This window comes from Guillardia theta (genome assembly GCF_000315625.1).
Source record: "Guillardia theta CCMP2712 unplaced genomic scaffold GUITHscaffold_86, whole genome shotgun sequence".
Taxonomy (NCBI): domain Eukaryota; class Cryptophyceae; order Pyrenomonadales; family Geminigeraceae; genus Guillardia; species Guillardia theta.
The window spans coordinates 300,340-318,445 of record NW_005434588.1 but is presented as its reverse complement, the minus strand read 5'-3'; the positions used below and the strand labels follow the sequence as shown (position 1 = coordinate 318,445).

Genomic DNA, 18,106 nt, shown 5'->3' with positions numbered 1-18,106 from the left:
CTGCTTTAGCTGGTTAATATCTTCTTGGTCCTGTCGTCCTTGTGATTGCTGCGTTCATTCGTTTTTCAAGTTTCTTTGTATTCCCTCTCCCTGCTCTCCCTGCTCTTCCTGCTCTTCCTTGCCTCCCTCCTCTTACTGTTTCGTTGCTTCTTGCAAGCTAGTCGTTTCAACAGCTTCCACCGTGTTGGAATAGAAACGCTTTCAACACTCACGAATACATTAATTAATCATGTTGATCACAACACACAGACCATCTGTTTTGATTTTCTTTACATGAAATTTCTCTGAATGCTCGAGACTCTGTTGTTGATTCTGTTGTTGACTTACGACTCAAGGTACAGGTCATTCTCGACACGGTTGCGTCTTGCGGATTGAAAGCAACGTGCTGAGGGCCTTACGAGCATGAACGGCCATCAAACGGAAGTCTCAGCTACAGCTGAGATGACTTGGGCGCAGGAGGAGGCAGTATTTGACGAGAATGGTTTCGCCAGGAAAGAGTCCTCTGCCAACGGCCACTCCGGTCCAGAGGAAGTTACGACGCGTTCCATAGATGACAGAGAGCTCAAGGACATGCAGAAGAAGTACGGATACTTCTTTGCGCCAGACGAGCTTGCAGAGCTCAAAGATGCATTCATGAAGCATCTGAAAGCGCAGGGTGGAAACGACGGGGCACAGCCCGTAGACTCTTCGATCCTCGTCGACGATGCCCGGGAGCTTCTTTCTGGCCTTGGATTCATCCCTCGTGACTGTAACATAGCGGAGACCATCGAGAGAATCATCAACACTCGCCAGATCACTGTCACTGTGGTCCAGGCCGAGAGCCTTGCTGCCCGAGACAAGAACGGCAAGTCTGACCCCTTCGTGGAGCTCCACTTCGGATCTCGTGTCCTCAAGACCAAAGTATGCACAGAGACGTTGGACCCTGTCTGGGATGAGACGTTGACCCTGGAGGATGAGATGAGCAATCCTTGCAACAAGCTGGATGTTGTTGTGTGGGACCACGACTTCTCTGTGCTCGGGAATGCCAAGGATTTCATGGGTTGCGTGACGCTAAACCTGGAGGGCCCAGAGTACGACGAAGTCACGGACAAGTGGTACTATCTCGAACATTCGAACACGTACTCGAAGAAGCAAGAATTGATATCAGGGAGAGTCAGGCTGAAGGTGTTCGTGGACAAGCATTCCAAGCAAAGCAAGGAGTCGGAAGAACTGAGGCTGACATTTTCTGACCTGGTCAAGATAGTTTTCCGGGAAAGAAACGAAGGAGCTCAGACTCAGCCGACGAACAACCCTCTGTTTCCTTTCGATCCCGATTCCCTGAGCAAGCAGTCGTGGGACTTGGTTGTCATGTTTCTGCTCCTGTACACCACGTTTGCTGTTCCGTTGCTCCTCGCTTTCGGTTCAGATCCTATCAAGGGTCCCATGACGCCATACCAGATCTGGGACTTGTGCTTGGATGTGATCTTCTGTGCGGATGTTATACTCTCCTTCTGTACTGCTTACACGCATCAAGGAGTTTACACTACCAACATGTGGATGATCGCTAGGAACTACCTGCGGGGATGGTTCTGGATTGATCTGCCTGGCAGCGTTCCCTTTGATAAGATTGTGACTGCGGCGTCCTCGGGCGACAACCTTGCTCCGACGCTGCGTGTCCTCAAGTTCATCCGTATCCTGAAGATGGTGCGAGCTGTGAGATTCCTGAACAAGCTGTCGCAGCTGGAAGAGAAGGACAGGTCCGGGTCTCTCAGGACCGTTCTCAAGATCTTCCGCTCCATCTTCTTGATGGTCTTCTCTGCACATTTCCTGGGCTGCATGTTTGTGATGATGATTGATCCCGCATCAGCCGACAACTGGATGCGAGCTTACAACCCAGAGATTGCCGATCATGGCTCCGACATCGAAAAGTACGTCCTCTGCCTGTACTGGGCGCTGGCCACGGTCAGTACCCTCGGGTACGGCGACGTCCTCCCCGTAACACACGAGGAGAGGATTTACAGTGTGTTTGTGGCGCTGACGGGGGTGGTGATCTTTGGGTTTGCCATGGGAAACATCACTACCCTTCTCTCGCAAGCCCAGGGGGCCCGCCTGAGGTTCGAGGACAAGCTGCGGACTGTTTCTGAGTACCTCGACTTCCGCCTTGCCAGGCCTGACCTGAAGCGGCGTGTGACAGCTTACTTTGGAGGGTGCTGGAGACGCAGCGGAGAGCTCTTCACGGAGATGGAGCTGCTCAACACGTTCCCCAGGCAGCTGAGGAGGATGACGTTGAAGCACCTGGGGTCAGAGGCAGAGAAGAAAATCCCCCTGTTGTTCAACCTTGACCCCGAGGTCATCGGGGAGATCTACGTCAGGCTGCAGCCCATGGTGTACAGGAGGGCGGACAGCATCTACCTTAGGGGAGACGAGGGCGGGGAGATGTACTTCATCACTGAGGGGATGGTGAACCTGCACGGGATGAGGTTGGAGGAGTACGTGAACGAGACGGGAGAGTCTATCTACTCCTCGGAGTCTTTCATGCGCCTTCGGACGGCAGAGAAGGGAGGGCAGGAAGCGTTCTTCGGCGAGATGACTCTCTTCCCCGAGATCTGCCGTCACCATGCGGAGGACGCTACCGCCAATACCGAAGTCTCTTGCTTCATCCTCACGTACGCCAGCGTCCTGGACATCAAGGAGATGTTCTCGGCCTTTTATGACAAGCTCTTCCAGTTCTGCTCCTTGCGGGCTGCTCGCTTCGGGATCAACAACCACGTGACCAAGAAGCTGTCTCAGAGGTCCGAGAGAGGTTTCGGCACCATCGATCGCATGCTGACAGAGATGAAGAACGATCTGCTCGAGCGCCACGAGCTGCTCTTGGCGCAGAGCGAGCAGAGGGAGTCGGAGAGGATCAAGCATCAGAGGTTGGAGAGCTTCAAACCCCAGGAGCAGGACGACTCCCGGCTTATGGTCTGGCTGGTCAAGAAGAAGCTAAACCTCCTGGAGTCCGGCTACAAGAGGCTCGTCCTCGACCTCACCGCAGGCAGCCTGTCCCAGGACGACAGCGTAGAGACAGACGCCAGCGGGAACAAGATCCCTTCCAAGAAGCCCAACAGTACTGCTAAGAGCTCCCCGATCACGACAGTGACTGGGCTAGAGAACGTATGGAACAAGAGCTCGGCGTTGAGAATCTACTTCTCCTCCTCCCAGACGAGTCTCGACGTGGAGTTCAACACCGCTGGGGAGAAGGAAGAGTTTGTCGGGGCTGTCCGCAAGCAGCAGGAGAGCATCCTCCGGGCTGCGCATCCTTTCAAGCGCACTCCTTCCGCGGGGAAGACGTCGGAGGCCCTTGAGGTTCACCGTGGTTGGCTACTCTGCCATGAAGACAGGCCGCTGGGGGTGTTGAAGCAGGAGCACGACGACTTCGGGCAGTGGAGGAAGTTTTCCTTCACGCTCAACTCCAAGGGGATGCTTCTGTACGTGTTCGACAACCTCTCCTCCCTGACCGCCAGCTCCTTCTCTACTCTCGGCCAGCTGGATCCCAACTCGTTCTTTCAGCCCTCCATCATCAACATCGGCTTGAGCAACGGCTTCTCCTTCGGCAAGGGCGGCTGCGTCCTCCCCATCACGAGCCCGACCATCGGCAAGACGCGCATTATCATTGGGATGCAGTCCGTAGAAGACGTCATCTTCATCAAGAAGAAGGCGGACAAGACGCTGGCGGGGATGAGGATGAAGACGCAGGGAAGTATGCGGGATGACAAGGGGCTAGAGGGCAACGGGGACTTCATGGTGGAGGGGCTGGATCAGACGAGGTGCGAGCACATCTTCAAGACGCTCTCGGAGCTCAACATGAGCTATCACATGCAGAAGTTTCACGATCAGAACATCGACGACGAGGCTTTCTTCCTCATGTCCAGGAACGACATGCTCTCTCGCCTCCAGATCCCCATGGGAGATGCGCTCAAGATCTGGTCGAGCATGCAGGCCTCGACCAAGGCCAAGACATCAAGCGCGGAGGTCCTCCCACCCTCCCTCCCCCTCTCCACCTACCGCTCCTCTCCTCCCACTCCCTCCTCCTCCTTGTCCTGCTGCTTACTGCTCATTCTTCTCCTGAGCTGCTGTTGTACCGTACTCCTCGTCCTTGTCCTGCTGCTGCTGCTGCTTGTTGCCGCTGCCGCTGCCGCCTGTTCCCACTCGCCTCCTCTCACCCTCTCTCCCGCAGGAAGGCGCCGAGGTCGACTTGAGCAAGTTCCTCTCTGAGCTCCGTCAGATGCGCTGGGAGGTCCACCAGCTCCGCAAGGAGATGGGCCAGCACTGACGGCCTTCATCCGATGATTGCCCGCCATGTCAGTGAACGTCCGACCTGGTCGGATCATCGATGCTCCTCCTGTACTCTAGCACTCTATTGTCAGTAATGAATGGAAACTTGCCGATGCCATGATGCCATCAGTAGTGACTCGCCGCCGGGCCGCCGAGTCAGCTAAGTTCAGTGCCCGCAGGGTCGGGACAGTCCGGGCCTTGAAAGTTGCCCGGCGGAGCCAGGCGGCGGCGGGCTCGCCGGACGGTCCGATCGGGCCCGGGCCCGGAGTTTCAGTGATTTGAATGAGGCAGACTCGCTCATGATTGTTTTAGTCAATTTGGGTTGCAGCGCTGCCTCCATTCTTGGAAGAGGTATAAATAGAGACACTTTCATGGGGAGGAGGCCTCACGGTACAAACCTAAATTAATTTATATTCACAAGTACTTTTTAAAAATACTATACTTATGTTTTTCGCTCTATGGTACATCTGTTAAAATACTAATACATAGACTCAACTCCCCCTTGCGACCCTCCGTTGCGAAGATGGCGGAAGGGGGAGGAGGATATGGGAGGAGGAAGAGGAAGGGAGAAGAGGAGGAAGAGGAAGGGAGAAGAAGAGGAACAGGGGAACAGGATAGGAGGAGGGTGTAGGGAGAACCTTACAGCTCAGAAGGATGAGGGAAGTTAGGGGAAGAAGATTAGAGACGAGGTTGAGTTCAACCGGAATTGAGGAGGGCAGAGAGGGAGGTCAAGCAGAAGAGTACCAGGAGATGTGCGGGTTAGGAGAAAATACTGGGATGAAAAGGATTGTCGTGGAGCAGTCTGATTGGATTTGAGGAGACGAACTTTTCTTCTGGTTGTCAGATATCCTCATCGTTAGAGACTGGCATGTTCGATGCGATGGATCACTTCTAGATGCGCTGCTGACAAGGCGCCTCAGGTCTCTCCACCATGAAGAGGAAATGGTTCCTCATCTTCGCATTCCTCTCCATGCGCCAGCTCATGGCGTTCTCACCAAGGTTTTCACCTCCCGCTCCTCTCTCTGAAGACTGAAGCGACTTCGTCACAGGCCGCTGCCACTGCCAGGCAGCAAGAGATCGTTGCTCAAGGTCTGCCCGTCGATCCAGATGGTGAAGATGATCCGGTAGAGGAGGACATGGCTGAACTAGCGGCAGGTCATCGCGTTCCCCTCCAAGAAGACACTGTTGAGCAAGTCAGCCCACCCGCCCGAGGGGCAGAGGAAGCAGGAGGCTGCGAGCATGAGGCAGGAGCCTCCACGAGACTTGCAAGTCGACACGAAGGCGTGTCCTCCTCCTGTGACGAAGCGGCAGGAGAGGAATAGGATGCAAATTGCCGCCATCGGTCTCAGCCACAAGACAGCTACCGTCGAGGTCCGCGAGAAGTTGGCCGTGCAGGAGCACAACTGGCAGAGCGTCGGTCGCGCCATCGCCGCGCTCCCGTCGCTCAAGGAGGCTGCCGTCCTCTCTACGTGCAACCGCTTCGAGATCTACTTTGTCACCAACGACGTGCACGCCGGGATCAGGGAGGTGACGGAGTACCTGAGCACGACCCGCGGGGTGTCGATGAAGGAGCTGAGGAGCTCGCTCTTCATGCTCAGCGAGGACGACGCGGTGTGGCATGCGCTGCGGGTGGCGGGAGGGCTGGACTCCCTGGTGATCGGGGAGGGGCAGATCCTGTCGCAGATGAAGCGGTGCTACGAGATCGCGACGGAGAAGCAGGGAGCGGCGGGGAAGGTGCTGACGCGCATGCTCAACACGGCGGTGTCGGCAGGAAAGCGGGTGAGGTCGGAGACGGGGATCGCGCGAGGAGGAGTGTCGATCTCGTCTGCGGCGGTGGAGCTGGTGGAGAAGAACTGCCTGCAGGACCTGGACCTTGACATGGACCAGCTGGACATCTGTATCCTCGGGGCCGGGAAGATGGCGAGGCTGCTGGTGCAGCACCTGCTGCCCCGCAACGTGAAGAGCATCACCATCGTGAACCGATCACAGCAGGGGGCGGACAACCTGGCGTCGATGTTTCCGGACGCGAACATCAAGACGGCGCTCATGGACTCGATGCTGGAGATGGTCGGGACGTCGCACGTGACGTTCGCGTGCACGGGGGCGATGGAGCCGATCCTGTACCAGGAGAACCTCGAGGGCGCGATGCAGCGAGGCGCGATGCTGGTGGACATCAGCGTGCCGAGGAACATCGACGACGTCGGGGCGAACAAGGTCGAGGGCGTGAAGGCGTACAACGTGGACGATCTCAAGGCCGTGGTTGCGGCGAACCAGGCGAGGAGGCAGCGGCTGGTGCTGGAGGCGGAGGAGCTGATGCAGGACGAGGTTCAGTCGTTCAAGGAATGGTGCCATTCCCTTGACAACGTCCCCATGATCGCAAGGCTGAGGAGCAGGGCGGAGGAGATTAGGATAGCCGAGATGCTCAAGTACGAGCGGAAGCTGTCGGGGCTGAGCGCGCAGGAGCGAGAGACGGTGGAGAGGCTGACCAAGGGGATCGTGGCGAAGCTGCTGCACGGCCCCATGTCGCACATGAAGACGGTAGACCCTGAGCTGTCGGAGTCAGAGGCAGTGATAAACAGCATTCGTGCTATGTTCAGGATCTTGTGATGGTGCTGGAAAGATAATGAAGCGATGTCGTAAGAGTAATCTCTGAATGTATGCATCAGTGCGGGTGAGATGGAGATGCTAGTCATGTGTGGAGGATCGGCAGGGTACATGGATGGAGCGTAAAGAGGATGTAGCAGATAAGGCGGGGGAATGGGAGAGCAGCACAACTCAGGTTTGACGCCAACAATAATTTACAACTTCAAAAAAATCAATGGAGACCATGTGAGGACTACAAAATTACACGCTCAGACAAGCTAAGAGCTCTAGAGGCGGAACATTGCCTCCAGGCTCTTTACAGTCGACTGCCTGTCCGAAACGTCATCAACTGTCCTCAAGTGCGACATGGGGCCGTGCAGCAGCTTCGCCACGATCCCCTTGGTCAGCCTCTCCACCGTCTCTCGCTCCTGCGCGCTCAGCCCCGACAGCTTCCGCTCGTACTTGAGAAGCTCCTCGCGGCGGATCTTGTTGGCGCGGCTCTGAAGTTTGGTAATCATTGGCACGGTTCCAAGGGACTGATGCCAACCCTTGAACGACTTCATCTCATCCTGCAGCAGCTCCTCCGCCTCCAGCACCAGCCGCTGCCTCCTCGCCTGGTTCGCCGCAACCACGGCCTTGAGATCGTCCACGTTGTACGCCTTCACGCCCTCGACCTTGTTCGCCCCGACGTCGTCGATGTTCCTCGGCACGCTGATGTCCACCAGCATCGCGCCTCGCTGCATCGCGCCCTCGAGGTTCTCCTGGTACAGGATCGGCTCCATCGCCCCCGTGCACGCGAACGTCACGTGCGACGTCCCGACCATCTCCAGCATCGAGTCCATGAGCGCCGTCTTGATGTTCGCATCCGGGAACATCGACGCCAGGTTGTCCGCCCCCTGCTGCGATCGGTTCACGATGGTGATGCTCTTCACGTTGCGGGGCAGCAGGTGCTGCACCAGCAGCCTCGCCATCTTCCCGGCCCCGAGGATACAGATGTCCAGCTGGTCCATGTCAAGGTCCAGGTCCTGCAGGCAGTTCTTCTCCACCAGCTCCACCGCCGCAGACGAGATCGACACTCCTCCTCGCGCGATCCCCGTCTCCGACCTCACCCGCTTTCCTGCCGACACCGCCGTGTTGAGCATGCGCGTCAGCACCTTCCCCGCCGCTCCCTGCTTCTCCGTCGCGATCTCGTAGCACCGCTTCATCTGCGACAGGATCTGCCCCTCCCCGATCACCAGGGAGTCCAGCCCTCCCGCCACCCGCAGCGCATGCCACACCGCGTCGTCCTCGCTGAGCATGAAGAGCGAGCTCCTCAGCTCCTTCATCGACACCCCGCGGGTCGTGCTCAGGTACTCCGTCACCTCCCTGATCCCGGCGTGCACGTCGTTGGTGACAAAGTAGATCTCGAAGCGGTTGCACGTGGAGAGGACGGCAGCCTCCTTGAGCGACGGGAGCGCGGCGATGGCGCGACCGACGCTCTGCCAGTTGTGCTCCTGCACGGCCAACTTCTCGCGGACCTCGACGGTAGCTGTCTTGTGGCTGAGACCGAGGACGACAACCCTCGTCTCCGAGGGCTTGCCCTTCCTGTCCTCCTTGGTCTTGGGCTCGATGGGGAGAGACTTAGGAATTTCCATGTCCATTCGGACGTTGGCCTGAAGGTCAGAGGTCAGAGCAGTGCCATGAGAAAGATGATTGCAAGGGAGGACAACAAAAATGAAGGCGAGCAGGTATGCTGGCTGCAGTGTTTGAAAATGCTTTGTCTCACCAAGATAGGCCGGGTAGCAAACCTTGCCGGTGAAACATTCAACCTAGCAGCAGACGATCCAACAACCCTGTTCCATGGGATCGTTAGCAACTATCATGCACAATAGGGCAAGTCATCACCTCAAAGGGGCAACAGGACTGAAAGCAGCGCATGATGCTGCCGATAGGAGCACGAGGCCAGCCACGAGCTGCATTTTAAACTTGCAGAGAGAACGAGCGAGGAAGTGATAAGCACACAAGGTCTGAGCTGAGAGAACTTTGAAAGTCTCCCTTGTCCTGTTCTTGTTCCTCTCTCTTCTCCTCTCCTTGGTCGTTGCCTTGCCCACCGATACTGGATGCCAGGAGGAGGACGCGGTGTTGGTAGCTAGAGATTGGGGTCCAGGGATCCCAGGGGTGGGTATGGCATCAAAAGGTAGGGTTTTGATGTCAGGGTGGGGTACTTCAGAGGGGTACTCATAAGGTTTTTGAGTATTCAGGGGTTATGGGCTTTGACAAGTGAAATGGAGGGGTATAGCTCAATCGGTCTAGAACATTACCGGTATTTTTAAAGGAATATTCGATGGAAATCAGGGGTAGGTTCAAAGAGTCGCAAACCATAGTGGGTAGGGTATGCTTTGCATGTTTAAATTGTGGGTGGTGGTATGGCAAGTGCATAGCAGAGAGATACCAAGGGTGGTATCCCAAATGTAGTTCTTCTGAGGGGGTAGTTGCACAACAATCATGGAATTGGAAGGGTGGTCTTCCCAGGGGGTAGTGGAGTGTCGTCACAAAACGAATCAAGACTGCCCATGGGGTGGGGTGGGGAATTCGAAGGGGTGCTGGGGTATATTTGGGGGTACTAGATAAGTCTCAATACATTTTTGAAGGGTGGGGTACTCTAGTACCCCTGCAAACAGCACGAAATTAGTGTGTCAAAGGGGTCAACTAAGTACCATTGATCCAATAGGACCGGTGCTTGTTGAACAGGACCAGTGGTCGAGCATCAATCGATACTGACCACCCGTTCATTCTGAGAATCAAGAGCACCCTGGTGGCGACTTACCTACCGTCAGAAAGCAGTACCCTACCACACCTTAAACCGAGATTTGTTAGAGAATATACCGGTACCTTCTAGACCCCACCCTCCTGGGTCCAAGAAATCTCAGACTGCACCCCAACCTGTTGAGCTTGTTGGTGTATCCCAGTGGATCCCGATCGGTGGGGTAGGGATTTCAACTAGGGGTGGTGATGAGTCTCAAATGATGGGATTTCCAAAAAGTACGGGTAGTTGTTATTCTTTTTCTACATGTACTGGGTACTTTTATTATAAAAAGAAAGGGTACTAGATGCAAAATAAACTCAAGGTAAGGGTCCTTGAGGATGCTCGAGTCATGTGCCCCATCAGCTGCAACAATGGGGGTGGGGGACACCTAGGGGTGGGGTAGTCAGATCCTAGGGGTGGGGCTGTGGGGAGCCGATGACTGGTTTTGGCTGAAAAGGCTGAACCAGCACTTTACAACGGTTTTAACATTCAAAAACAGTTTTATAATTTATAAAGGGAAAATGTGTACCATGTTTATTCTGAAAACGATATAATTTGATTAGTAAACCATATTGCGGTACAACAGGGGGTCATTGAATATATTTTTAGAAATCTCTTCAAGAAATCATTGGGCCGCCTCAGGACGCATCTCACATTGTGGGGGGCCTGCGGAGGCAAAGTTGAAACTAGCAGGAAATATTTCAACTTTCCTGAATTCGTTTGACCTACTGTACAACGTTTTATTCGTAAATCATTCTGTACCCCCTCTTTTAAACGTAAAAATGTTTTTGAGGTCAGAACTTTACGTGTGTCATCCTTTCCTGATGACCCCCTACCCTCTCTTGAACCAAACAATGGCCGACCACAGCACGGTAGTATTTGCACTCGAAGTTAAGTTAAAAAGATACTAGAGGTCTTATGGATGTCCTTCTGAATAGCGTTGCGTAGTGTGCCCAGTTTAGTTAACCTGGAGAAAGGGGTTAAGATCTAGGTTAAATCCATAGATGACCCTAGCTAAAGATTCCAGTTATCAATTTGTACCACAACCATCGCTTTTTTTTAACTGTCAACAACTCGTTCCATCGATGCATTCATGCGGTTGCCATGCTATGCAGAAAGAATGCAGATCTGATGCGTATGCGAAGGTTGCGTTGCAGTCATATGAGATTCCAGCAACAGAGATATTGCATGAGCCGCTCATGCAATATCTCTGTTGCTGTCAATGCAGGAAATCAACAACATGAAGCGTACAGTATGAAATCATTTATTGCATGAACTTCCTAAATTCAAGCGAAAGCTCACGATGTTTGTGTCCCCTTCAGGATTCATGTCTCCAATCCTTGGTGACTACAGATGAGCTCACTGGAATCTGCATAGCTTGACACATGCACAGGAAGCGGTGACGTTAGCCCGTTGGAATATCCTTCGAAGTTTACCTTTGCCTGTTCTTGAACATATGCATGTTACTATGAAAAGATGCTGTATGTTAATCATATGTACCGTTGAACATTACATTTGGATTCGTTATCATTGTCCTCGTTGAACACACAACAGGAAAGCTTTCAGCAACACAATCTTGCTGTCTCAGAGATGTTCAACAGCGAGCAACAAGAGCTAATAAAGAGTGAGGGTGAGCTAGGTGTGCAGGCTGCCATGAGTCTATGCTGACAGGATGATAGTTGATGTTATGTTGTCAGTCAGATGGAGAGGCAGAGGTTCACGGGAAGGAAGTCGGGCGAGGCTGCGCACGCCATGTGTACGCTGTGTGGAACGCCCTGCCAGGGCGCCGCTCGTCGGCTTTTACCGAGATGTCGAACCGTTGCGATTTAGCTATTCAAACGCTATTCAGGCCCTGAATAGTGACATAGGAAACTATTCAGAGCCTGAATAGTGTCTGAATTCAGAGCTGATTCCCGGATCAATCACGGCGGCCGCCTGAAGTTTCGACCGGCGGGCCGCCCACTGGCAGCTGGCGCTGCCCGCCGCGGCGGTGGGGCCACGGCATCCCCGGGACGATGATCATCACTGAGTCCGATCGGTGACTCACTGCCCGGTGATGCATCGGCCCGGCCGGGGCTAGTAGCGCCGGGCCCCGGGGCGCCGCCCGGCCCGGCCCCCGGGCCCGGCGCTCCGATAATAGACCGTGGCCGCCGCAACTTGACGTGAGTTCGCCGCCGGTTTGACTGACAGTGACACGTAAGTCGTCTTGGTTTAGTGACAGGAGAGTTTTTTCACACGGTCCGGTCACCGTAACTCGGCGCTATCTGACTGGCGGCCCACGGCTGGCATACCGTACGTTCCATCCGATCAGTGAGATCCGGCGGCCGGGGGCGCCGCCGCCGGCCCTGACTTGATCCGACTCCGTACGAAGATGGTTTTCCGACGGTGGCGCCACCGGCCCGGGGTACCGGGTCTCGGCCCGGGACCGGACGATACGGTCCGATCAGTGCCACCGTGACGACTTCGGATGATGCCGCCGCGTGACTCGCGGCTCGCCGGGCCCGGGCCGGAGCCTCGAGTTGCGGCTGGCCGGGCGGCCAGTGCTGACAGTGGCGGCCCGCCGACGGCGGTCCCGCCGGGCCGCTCAGTCGGGCCCTCTGAGAGACCGGATCGGATGCCGGGCCGGTAAAGTCCTCAGACCGTCAGTCAACTACGGCAGTACTGATGAGTCACCCGCCGGACTCCGGATGCGGGGGCCGGGGTGCAGGGGTTTTTGAGGGTGAAAACACTTCTTTTCAGAGTCTTTTGAAAAAAATAGATAACCCAAATCCTTGACGCCGCTTTCCACCATCTGTTTTCCCCAGAAAGTATGTTGAAATCCCTGGTGGGTTGTACTACCCCACCTCCTAAATATTTCGCAACATATGGTTCGCTTGACCATTAACCGCTGCTTTCAAACTCACTTGTACCCCCACCTCCCCTTTTGACTTGTTACCACCCTACCAATTACCCTGACCTCTTCCCCCAAAGGGCCCCACGTTTTTCTGTCCTGGTACAAAAGACTACCTTTCAAACTTGATTGTACTACCCTACCACACCTTACTCCTGCAAAATCACCCACCCTCTAGTCAATTTGTCAATTTCCAACCATGGATTGTACCAGTTTCCACCCGTCATTTTCCCCTCTCAGTACCCACCTTTTATAGCTGACAGTTACCTCGGGATTCCAGACGGGACTTGATACTCTCTTGGGTAGGGTGGGTACTCATACGACAAGAAAGTTGTGGGGTGGTCATACAGCGATGGAGAATTTTTTATCTTGCTGTCCTCAGGATTTCAGATGGGTAGGGTACTTTCAGTACCGGTAAAGTTATGGTGCATTCGAGTGTTTATCCCTGGGTAGGGTACTGAGAAAGTACGTCTGTGGGTGGAGCTCCTGAGAACCCCTGGGCCAACCATGGAGACATTTTGATTCCTCCATTTCAGCCAATTGAAATATTTTCTCCAAAATGTACGGTATGGTTTGATTTATTGATAGAATATTATTCAAATTATTCAATTTGTTCGGGAAGTTTGTCGAAATTTCGAGAAGGGCTGCTTTTGGAGCCGAGGAGTTCCATACGACGGTGAGCGAAGGTCACGAGATACTCGAGAAAGAGGGGGTGGGGTACTGGCCTCAAAGGGGGTCTTGTGATCCTGGGGTACTAAACATTCCGGAACAAATTCAAAAGGGGGTGGGGTTTACGGTTTAGGGACGAACATGAAGTAGGTGGGGTAGTGTTAGCACTGTGGACTCCTTTTTTGGATGTGGTGATGACTTTGGGGGTAGGCTGCCGAAGGGGTGGGGTGGTTGAATGGGAGTTGTCATTTGACCTCCGACTTCTCCTGTAGTCCAAAAGGAATTTCCGTAATTCCAGGGGTGGGTGTTGCTGCACCGGTCATTTTCTACTTATTTCAGACATATCATCATAGGTAGGGTCCTCTTCAATCAGCATTTTCGGGCCAGATATGATGGTGGGTAGGTAGTCAATCCGAATGTTTGGGTGGTAGGGTGATAATCTTGTCGATGCTACAGTAGGGTCATGCCTTGACCACCCACCCCATGTATTCTCTACCCTGCGAGAATGACAGGGTTGTTTGGAAGGGTGAGGGTGGGTGATGAATTTGAATGAAGATATTATTTATGCCGGGGTGGTCAAAATATGTCAGAGGGTAGGGGTAGATTGATGAGAAATGGGTAGGGTCTTGCAGGATCATTGGGGGTTCAAAGGTAGTCAAATGTGGGGGTGGCACCTTGCAAGGCTACTGGAGGGGTTATAAGGGTGGGGGTTATATGTGGGAAAAAGAGGGGGTTTGTCAAAGTAGTTGAGGAAAGGGGGTGGGGGTGATAGGATTTCGGATTCTCCCAGCACATCTGCAACAAGAGGGGTGGGTGGTATGGTAGAGTATGTTGGAGGGGTGGTGGTAAAGCAGGGGTCACAATAGGCTGATAGGGGTACTTTTTGAACAGAGGAGGTTGGGGCTCACCAAAGGTGTGGGGTGGTAGGGAATGTGGTGGGTGGGTGAGATGTTTTTAATGGGGGTGGGGGTACCAATGGGACAGGAGGAATGATGGCGCGCGTTGGAGGAAGGGATAGGGCAGGAGGGAGGAGGGAAGGAGAAGGGAGGGAGGAAAGGCTCAGTGACTTGGAATTTTGGTAAGAGATTGTGAAGATGTGCTGGAAGGGAAGAAACACCATGGCAGTGTGGGAGGGAACCTGTGGATGTCGGGGACTTGCTCATGGGAGAAGAAAAATTGGCACCGAGATATGAAAAACCTTTGGCAGGGAGGACTGGGATTGATGTTAGAGAATCTTGATTTCACTGATTCATTGAAATCTGTTATTGAAAGGGAATCCACCAGTTTAAGATTGCATGTTGAAGAGGTCGCATCGAAGGATAGAATTTCGGGCTCAACTGCCCGTTCCATTGTGAGGATAGCAAGTGTAGGTCGTCCTAGTAGCACAGTGGTAGTGCTCGAAGCGATCCGGTGCAGAGAATGATATCCGAAATGGTTGGACACAGCTCAGTTTCTTGCATTGACCTACTGAGCAGGCGCGAGAACTGTTTTTGGACCCATCTCTCTGGACATGAACGAGCATTGCCCAGCGCAGCCGCATCCCGAGGCTGAGAGGAGGGCGGTCTTGGACGGGAACCCTGGCTGGCAGCACTCAGAGAGCATGCAGCGCCTCCTTTGTGTTGGGGTTGGGCTGATCTGTGCGTCAATGGTCTTCAGCACGCTGATGGTACATTTGTTGCCCTCGATTGCGCGATGTTTGACGGCATGCTTGAGGTATGGCGGACTTTGTTCGAGTTGAGCTGGGGCCCCTTTAAGGTGAGGACTGAGACAAGAAGTCTTTGTTGTTGTCGTTGTTTTCGATCGGATGATGCAGATGATGATCGTGATGATGGGTGTGAAGACGTCAAGGCCGAGTCACTGTTAGAGTACGAAGATTAATATATGATGATGGAGAAGATGAGACCTGAGTATGATCGATGCCGATGCCGATGTTGATAATATTTTTGATGAGATTTTCTAAATGTTGTGACTCACGGGATGTTTGCTTAGTATCAGGCAAGTCTTTTAAGTCTGGAAGGCTCTTCTATTCCACTTGCAAGCGTTTCGATCACTCTCGCGGTATGTACGACTTGTTTGGTGTCTGCTTATCTCCAATCCTTCTCCGCTCACTCTCTCCTCCTGTCCCCTCCTCTCGTTACCTCCCCTGCGGTCACCCCCTTTCTCCTCTCCTTTGTTGGGCTCATCTCGTTATGCAGGTTGCATCCATAGTCGATGCGGCCTTGGCCGCAAGGTGGACAAGACCAGGCTCGAAAGAGCACATCACTCCACTCACTCCTCGACTCTGTGCGATCCTCGTCATCGGTTTCCTGCTAGCAGGTAACTCGCCTCCTCTGTCTCTCTAAACCCCCCCCCCCCCCCTTCCTTGTCAACTTCGTTCGTCCTCCCCATCTCTTGCATCCTGTGCTCCTCTGCATCCTGTTCTGTACACGTCCCATCGTTGGAAGCATACCAGCTCACCATCTTGACAGGAGCCATAAGTGTTCCCCCCTTGTGTCGAGCTGCGTTGAAGGACATGATGAACTCAGACTCAATGATCATCGGAGGCGTTGGGTCACCTCAGGGACTCTCCCCGAACCTCTTGTGGAAGCGTGCTGGACAGAACGAGAGCGCTGAGCTGAATTTGTCAAGCCTCAGCAGCTCAAACTCATCATGTCTGTCCGAGGAGAAGTGAGGGAAGGGAGGGACACGCGGAGGGGAGGAGGTCGGGGGTGTACGATGGGGTTAGGGAGGATCCCATGATGTATATTTAATTACACGCTCAGAAATGTCAAATAAGGAGGAGAGGAGTGAAAGGAATGCTGTTCAGGATGCTGTACTTGACATTGGTCCTTCATAGCTTTCATGCTTTATGAACATTGTATGTATCGATGCAGCATTGACTCTTCATCGTCAATGTGCTGTCCAGCTTTTGTCTCCGATGCCCTCCGTTCGTTTGCTAAGGCTTAAGGAGTCTGTTTAGGGCCCCGTCAGCGAATGGGAAGAAGGGAAGGATAGGGAGGAAAGATACATGAGGCAACAGAGGCAGGTGCAAGAGAGACGGAAATTGACAGAGAGGACTGAAGGGAGAGGGAGAGGGAGAGGGAGAGGGAGAGGGAGAGGGAGAGGGAGAGGGAGAGGGAGAGGGAGGAAGGACTCTGATCAGTCTCACCCCCTTCTTGTCATGCTCGTGCTCGTGCTCGTGCTCGTGATCGTGATCGTGATCGTGCTCGTGTCCATGGCCCCCATGATGCCCAGTATGTGCGTGTCCTAAGTCACTTGTAAGCCCCTCCTTCCTCCTCACCTCTTTCCTCCTTCCAACTCTCTCCTCCGTCCTCGTTCCTCTTTCCTCCGGCCTCTCACTTCACCTTCCTGCTACAACTCCCTCTCCTGCAAGAGGGCCAGTACACTCCATCCCCTCCATCCATTTCCCTCCTCTCCCTCCGCTCTTACTATGAAACTGCCCCAGCCAGTTGTGTAGGATTAGGATCCCCAACATCCACAGGATACTAGCAAGACAGGCGTTAGGAAGGATGAAGGAAGGAAGAAGGAGGTTGAGCAACGAAAGGGGAGGTGGGAAGAGGTATGAGGAGGAAGGAGCCAAGTAGGAGAAGGTGAAGGAGTCAGGGGGAGGGGGAGAAGGTACAAGGTGGAATTGGGGACAGGAAGTAGCTGATAGGAGGGAGGCAGTTGGAGGAAGGAGGGACGGCAAAAGACCTGCAGAAAACGACGACCCAAACATCAAGAGTATTGATCAGAGCCTGCGAGGACGTGGGGCTTCAGCGCAGAGAGCATGAGAAGAAAAGAGGAGGAGATCAAGTGGGAAGGTGGAGGTCAAAGGAGGAGAGCGGGAGGATACAGCTGAACGACGAGGAGAGGAGGGAGAGGTGGAGAGAGGGAGGGAGAGTAGAAGAAGAGAGGGAGCCAACTCGGGGGTGAGGTGGGAGAGAGAACAAGGGCAAACCTGCGCCTCCTCCATGTCCTCGTGCGAGCAAACTTTGACGTCTCCGTGGACCTTGAAGGCCTCGAGCTCTGCCTCGTCCTTGGTGCAGGGCTTGTTGAGCTCCGCATCAGCCGCAGAGTGATGGATCCTGACCACGAGAACGTGAGAGGAAGTGGAAGAGAATGATGATGATGGTGATGATGACGAGAAGGAGGAAGAGGAGGATGAAAAGGTTGTTGATGTTGATGTTGATAATGATGATGAGGAAGAGGTGGTGGCGGCGAAGGAAGTGGTGGAGGTGAAGGTGGATTTCAGGTAGAGGCATGCTTCACCGTTCAACGTGAGCGTTGGGGCAGCAGGTCGGGATGTAGGAGAAGAACATGATCTCAGTGCTGTAGGCCTCTGCCAGGCTGGTGAGCACAAGAAGAGGGTCAGACGCCTCACCATGTTCGCCCTCATGCTCGGACTGAGAGAGCTGCGAGGAGAGTTTCTGCAGAGAGTGTCAGGGTTCCAGGAGCATCGAACCCCTTGCTCCACTCCTTCCTGCTGCTCCACTTCTTCTCCCTCCTTGATCTCCCCTCTCCTCCTCAATCTACCTGTTCACCCTTCACGCTAGCATGCGCCGCCTCCTCCTCTCCCTCGTGCGCCTCTTCCTCCCCGTGACTCTCGTGCTCCCCGTGAGCAGCATGGTCGAGATGAGCTACTCGGACGCGTCAGAAAACAAGACACAGGCTTCCTCCTCCTCACCATGGCCAACGTCGGTGAAGCAAGCGTAGCACTGTTGCAAGGAAAGATCAGTTTGGGGGGAAGGGGGGGGGGGGGGGGCGGAGAGCGGGAAGGGGGGGGGAGGGGGATGAAGAGGAGGGGGGGGAAGAAGGGGGGGAAGAGGGGGGGGGAGGGGGGGGGGGGGTTGGGGTGCCCAAGGATAAATAAACCCCCTTTACCCTCCCGGGCTCCCAGGGAC

At 54.3% G+C, this 18,106-nt stretch overlaps 5 protein-coding genes across 5 annotated transcripts in view; 3 read left to right on the top strand and 2 right to left on the bottom strand.

Annotated features, from left to right (window-relative positions):
- Nucleotides 1-1,035: 1,035 nt before the first annotated feature.
- GUITHDRAFT_77342 (hypothetical protein) lies at nucleotides 1,036-2,448 on the top strand (the record flags this gene model as incomplete). The annotated part of the gene is made up of 1 exon (XM_005825219.1): nucleotides 1,036-2,448. A coding segment is annotated over one exon (1,413 nt), but the record flags the coding sequence as incomplete, so codon positions are not given.
- A 2,598-nt stretch (nucleotides 2,449-5,046) lies between these two features.
- GUITHDRAFT_115635 (hypothetical protein) lies at nucleotides 5,047-6,903 on the top strand (the record flags this gene model as incomplete). The annotated part of the gene is made up of 5 exons (XM_005825218.1): nucleotides 5,047-5,054; nucleotides 5,098-5,132; nucleotides 5,217-5,295; nucleotides 5,346-5,406; nucleotides 5,452-6,903. The coding sequence occupies 5 exons, from the start codon at nucleotides 5,047-5,049 to the stop codon at nucleotides 6,901-6,903; spliced, it is 1,635 nt and encodes a 544-aa protein (XP_005825275.1).
- Nucleotides 6,904-7,079: 176 nt separating this feature from the next.
- On the bottom strand, nucleotides 7,080-8,965 carry GTR2 (Glutamyl tRNA reductase). The gene is made up of 3 exons (XM_005825217.1): nucleotides 8,764-8,965; nucleotides 8,645-8,711; nucleotides 7,080-8,531 (listed from the first exon to the last, which is right to left on the bottom strand). The coding sequence occupies exons 1-3, from the start codon at nucleotides 8,835-8,837 to the stop codon at nucleotides 7,167-7,169; spliced, it is 1,506 nt and encodes a 501-aa protein (XP_005825274.1). The 5' UTR covers nucleotides 8,838-8,965; the 3' UTR covers nucleotides 7,080-7,166.
- Nucleotides 8,966-14,733: 5,768 nt separating this feature from the next.
- On the top strand, nucleotides 14,734-15,894 carry GUITHDRAFT_144400 (hypothetical protein; the record flags this gene model as incomplete). The annotated part of the gene is made up of 5 exons (XM_005825216.1): nucleotides 14,734-14,889; nucleotides 14,937-14,978; nucleotides 15,219-15,281; nucleotides 15,419-15,539; nucleotides 15,692-15,894. The coding sequence occupies 5 exons, from the start codon at nucleotides 14,734-14,736 to the stop codon at nucleotides 15,892-15,894; spliced, it is 585 nt and encodes a 194-aa protein (XP_005825273.1).
- Nucleotides 15,871-18,106, bottom strand: part of GUITHDRAFT_154767 (hypothetical protein) — a gene marked incomplete at its 3' end in the record, with an annotated part of 3,073 nt that continues 837 nt past the window's right edge. Inside the window, exons 6-13 of the mRNA XM_005825215.1 lie at nucleotides 17,739-17,842; nucleotides 17,587-17,632; nucleotides 17,475-17,544; nucleotides 17,164-17,290; nucleotides 16,917-16,960; nucleotides 16,653-16,708; nucleotides 16,372-16,469; nucleotides 15,871-15,876 (exon numbers count right to left, since the gene is read on the bottom strand). Coding sequence (XP_005825272.1) covers nucleotides 15,871-15,876; nucleotides 16,372-16,469; nucleotides 16,653-16,708; nucleotides 16,917-16,960; nucleotides 17,164-17,290; nucleotides 17,475-17,544; nucleotides 17,587-17,632; nucleotides 17,739-17,842 — 551 coding nt within the window. The remainder of the gene's footprint in view (nucleotides 15,877-16,371; nucleotides 16,470-16,652; nucleotides 16,709-16,916; nucleotides 16,961-17,163; nucleotides 17,291-17,474; nucleotides 17,545-17,586; nucleotides 17,633-17,738; nucleotides 17,843-18,106) is intronic.

Excerpts from the sequence above, each read along its gene's own strand:
- GTR2 (XM_005825217.1), bottom strand. The coding sequence starts at position 8,837 with ATGCAGCTCGTGGCTGGCCTCGTGCTCCTATCGGCAGCATCATGCGCT. Across the intron at positions 8,712-8,763 it reads AGTCCTGTTGCCCCTTTGAG|GGTTGTTGGATCGTCTGCTG; the intron begins GTGATGACTTGC and ends CCCATGGAACAG. Across the intron at positions 8,532-8,644 it reads TTGCTACCCGGCCTATCTTG|GCCAACGTCCGAATGGACAT; the intron begins GTGAGACAAAGC and ends TCTGACCTTCAG.